This window comes from Triticum urartu, chromosome 5 (genome assembly GCF_003073215.2).
Source record: "Triticum urartu cultivar G1812 chromosome 5, Tu2.1, whole genome shotgun sequence".
Lineage (NCBI taxonomy): Eukaryota > Viridiplantae > Streptophyta > Magnoliopsida > Poales > Poaceae > Triticum > Triticum urartu.
This window is the reverse complement of record NC_053026.1, coordinates 180,608,751-180,612,672: the sequence shown is the minus strand read 5'-3', so window position 1 is coordinate 180,612,672 and position 3,922 is coordinate 180,608,751. Positions and strand designations below refer to the sequence as shown.

The 3,922-nt window shown below is 51.7% G+C and overlaps 1 protein-coding gene across 1 annotated transcript; it reads right to left on the bottom strand.

Moving 5' to 3' along the window:
- Positions 1-1,154: 1,154 nt before the first annotated feature.
- LOC125555804 (homeobox protein Hox-A4-like) lies at positions 1,155-3,069 on the bottom strand. The gene is made up of 4 exons (XM_048718648.1): positions 2,740-3,069; positions 2,522-2,635; positions 2,184-2,376; positions 1,155-1,556 (listed from the first exon to the last, which is right to left on the bottom strand). The coding sequence occupies exons 1-4, from the start codon at positions 2,971-2,973 to the stop codon at positions 1,408-1,410; spliced, it is 690 nt and encodes a 229-aa protein (XP_048574605.1). The 5' UTR covers positions 2,974-3,069; the 3' UTR covers positions 1,155-1,407.
- Between the last annotated feature and the right edge of the window lie 853 nt (positions 3,070-3,922).

The window sequence follows — 3,922 nt, the reverse complement described above, 5'->3', positions numbered from 1 at the left end:
GAACGCCGCCCCAAAGCGAAGGAGGTGGCCCTTGCGATCATGAGCGTGGACTTGTCGAAGATGAGCGACAAGACGAGGACCTGGTTCGAGGCCAAGCAGAAGGAGATGATCGAAGCCGAAGGCCTGAACTAGGTCGTCCGATCGGCCGTGACCGTTCTTTTCGGAGGCTGGTATGGGTGCCGCCCGCCTGCTGGGCTGCTGGCTGTGTGCCGGCGAGAAAACATTCATTTTGATGGCCGACTGTGTTGCCGGCCGCTGGCTGTGTTGCCGGCGAGGACAACTATTCATTTTGGAGGCTGGCTGTGTTGCCGGCCGCTGGCTGATGCCGGCAATGGACGTGTAGGCCGTTGGCTCTGTTGTTGGCGTGATGAACCGGGGCCGCTGGCCTAAACTAGGGCTTGGCATTTGAAACATTGCTACTGGTTTTTTAAATAGACGCGGATAGAATGGGGCAAATGGATGTGACCGCGCGCTGGGCGCACGGCCACCGCATTCCAGAAAACGCCCGGATACAACCCCAAATCATTATCCAAACGGACAAAATCCGAACAAAACGGACGTCCATTTGAGATCGCGCGGTGGAGTTGGCCTACGAGCTGATTTCACCGCCTCAAATTGATGCCAAAACGTCGTACGGACGTCAAGGCCAAACCAGAGATCATCGAACCGGCGCCCATGCTTCTTCCAGGGTAAAGAAACACTAAAATTTCTCGGAACACGGGGCGTGCCGCGGAGGATCCACGGTTGGATCAGTGCCTCCTCCCACCATTGATGCTTGTCCTATCTTGTCTCAGAGAAACAGCGCAGAAATAAGCTAAACAATACCACGGTCTAGGATGCTTTTGACCGGTTTCTTGGGCCAGCAGCGGCCACCTTGTCCGTGAGCAGGCAGGAGGGTGTAGGGAGACTGAGAAAAGCCACCGTGCCGCTGCGCCTGCTCTGTGTACTGTGTGTCCTGCTCGCACCACTGCTCACTTTCCATTCCAGGGCTGCAATTTGGGCATCGCCTTCTGTCGCGTGCGCCCCATGCTGTACTCCGAACCAAGATATGGCCAGCCAACGGAGTAAAAGAAAGTTACCACCACGTCTGCACTGCATTGCATTGCAGCAGCATACACGACACAAGGATAACAATTCTTGGAGATGACACAACCTTTATTCATCATAGCCGCCACTTTATTACTGCTGGTGGTAGTACAAGATGATGATACACCAAGGGATCCGCCATAGTTTTCTCAGCTAATGGTACTATTATAAGACTGTAATCCCACCCACCCTACTACACTCCTTATTAGTCATATTTTATTCATTATTATTATTGCTGCCTGCATGACGCGACAAAACAACACTAAACATGATCGGCTAGCTAGCTACTGCACTGGTTTGTTCGCCATCATCTCGTCCCGCTCAGTAAGTCCACTCCTGGGGCAGCGCTAGCAACGCTGCGCTAGCCTTTTGCTTCTGCGTCGTCTCCGCTGCCTCCTCTTGGTCTGCGCGTTGCTGCTGCTGCACTGGCTGGTACTGCCCCTGGAGCAACTCCTTTGATGGATTCCTGCCTGCGTAAGTACAAAACAACAAATGAATGGCCATAATTAAGCAATCTTTTGTGGCTGTGGGGGAAAAACGCAAATCAGCAGGTAAAGCTGCAAAGTGTCAGGGTCGGCAGAGCCCAGGGCTGGCTGGGTACTTTGATGGCAACGGATTTACTCCTGCACGGGGCAGAGCGCACTGTCCAAAACGCAGGGTTCCTGCATTGCAGAGATCCATTTCTGTTTTCCATGGCATGGCATGGCATCCGATGGAACAGTGGAGTCGCATGTGTGGGCTCTATCTATCGTCAGGTGGTAACGGGCGATTTATCATTCATTCATTCATGGGTAATATTGCAGCATATCCATGGGGTGGGGTAATCAGCGTGTTCAATTCGACCAATTAAAGCCTCGCACTGCTGGAAAAGTAGTACTTCATGCCAAGGAAAACATCAATAACTGATTTTTTTTAGGGAAATCAATAACTGATGAAGAAGCATGCGCAGTAGGTTCACACGAGTGCAGCGAAGATTTGGTATTCCCAACCATGCACCCAAGCGGCCCAAAGCCCAACACGAGATCCATGCAAAACCCAAACCGTAGCAGCAGTAACGCAGAACGGAGCGCAAGAAAGCAAGAGGCGCCGGGCGTTACCTTTGGCCGGAGGTTTGCTCGCAGCCTTGTGCTGGTACTGGTACCCCTGGGCGCGCGGCAGGAACACGCCAGTACCACCGGTGCCGCCGAGACGCCGCTTGGCCGGCGGAGGGCCGTGGGAGGGCCGTGGCGGAGCATGCCTTGGGCCCATGAAACGGGCGCTGCCGCCGCCGTTGGCGAAATTGGTCGGGACCTGGAAGGAAAGCAATCATCGCCAGCGTTAAAAAAGGGTGCAGAAATCGAACTCACAAGCCAACAAGGGGAAAGCGAAAAAACAAAAAAAAGGTGGGGATTAAAAGAAGGGAGGAGGAGCAGTAACAGAGGCCGCGTCCGCTCACCTGCCACTGGGGCGGCGAGTAGGGCAAGACCGGCCACGGCCACGGCGCCGGCACGCCGCCACCATTACTCCCGCCGCCGTACACCACCGGAGCAGTCCCTCCCAGCCCCGAGACCTGCAAACAACCACGCACGTACGCCACCTCGATCAGTTAACCAAGCATATATAACCAACCAAAACCCCGAATGTTTGCTATCCGACGAGAAAGCGCCTACGAACCTGCGGGCGGTGGTGGCGGTGGTGAGGGGCCGGTGCCGGCGGAGGCGGAGGCGGAGGCGGGCGCGGAAGTCCCTCCTTGCTGCCGAGGATGCCGGTGAGGTGCACCGCGACGTCCTCGACGGCGGCGGCGGATGGCGGGGCGGCGTCGGCGATGCCAATATCGGCGAAAATCTCGCGCGGCAGCCACCGCCTGTGGAGCTCGTCCATGTCCGCCGGCGCGTAGCAGTCGGCCATGGGAGGAGGCGGGGCGAGCACGCGGGCTTGGGTAGTGCGGGAATGGGGGCCGGGAGAGCGGGGAGGGAGGGAAGGAGGGAGGAGGAGGCGGCTCCGAGGCGTCGTGCGGGTGTGCATTTATAGTTGGGAACTGGAGATTGAGATTTTTCCGCCCCATTTCTTTCCTTTTTTTTCCTGTGGGTTGTTCTCCTTTTCTTTCTTAGAGTCCTTATTTTGCTCCCCCTGTTTCTAAGAGATACGATTGTACAGTTAATATACAATTAATACTTGGTGTTTGTTTTGGAGTACTCATTGGCGATATAATTGTATCTTCGTGGAAAATTTAATGCGAAACGCGGCAATCTCACAATCTTGATACTACTACTAAATTTGGTGAAAGAAATGCACGTATAAAGAAACATTTTTATTACGGTGTAAATACTTTTTTTTGTCCAGTATGATTTGTCAGGGACATCACTGATTTTGTGCCAAATTTAGAAGCGCATGGGAAAACACGGTTTTGGTTGATTGAAAACTTAACGAATCCACATCCACAAGAACCCTATTGTAGGTCCAAAGAAAACAAAAACTTCGTTGTTAAAATAGTATAAACAGCAAAGTTTTTTTTTTGTTAAAACAAGCATATTGGTGTGAAAGTAATCAACTTGTCAATCATGATTTTTTTTTCTTCAACGATTTCACACCCCTGAGACTCTGCCCAAAATAAGGATGCATATGTAAGGACATGTAGCACATTGTCTAGTCAACCGTCAAGTGAGGGTTGCCATATAGAGATTTTAGTGATGTCGAGGAAAGAGAAATGAATAGAGAAATATTACATTTTTCTGTAAATTTACTGAGAGTCTGTAGGATTTTAACAGATAGCTTATACATAGTGATTTTGTTGTTTATGCATACAATCTTTAAACTATATTCACAGTCCGTTTTAGTTAAAAGTAGGCTATTAATG

Excerpts from the sequence above, each read along its gene's own strand:
- LOC125555804 (XM_048718648.1), bottom strand. The coding sequence starts at position 2,973 with ATGGCCGACTGCTACGCGCCGGCGGACATGGACGAGCTCCACAGGCGG. Across the intron at positions 2,636-2,739 it reads ACCGCCACCACCGCCCGCAG|GTCTCGGGGCTGGGAGGGAC; the intron begins GTTCGTAGGCGC and ends GGTTGTTTGCAG. Across the intron at positions 1,557-2,183 it reads GAGCAAACCTCCGGCCAAAG|GCAGGAATCCATCAAAGGAG; the intron begins GTAACGCCCGGC and ends GTACTTACGCAG.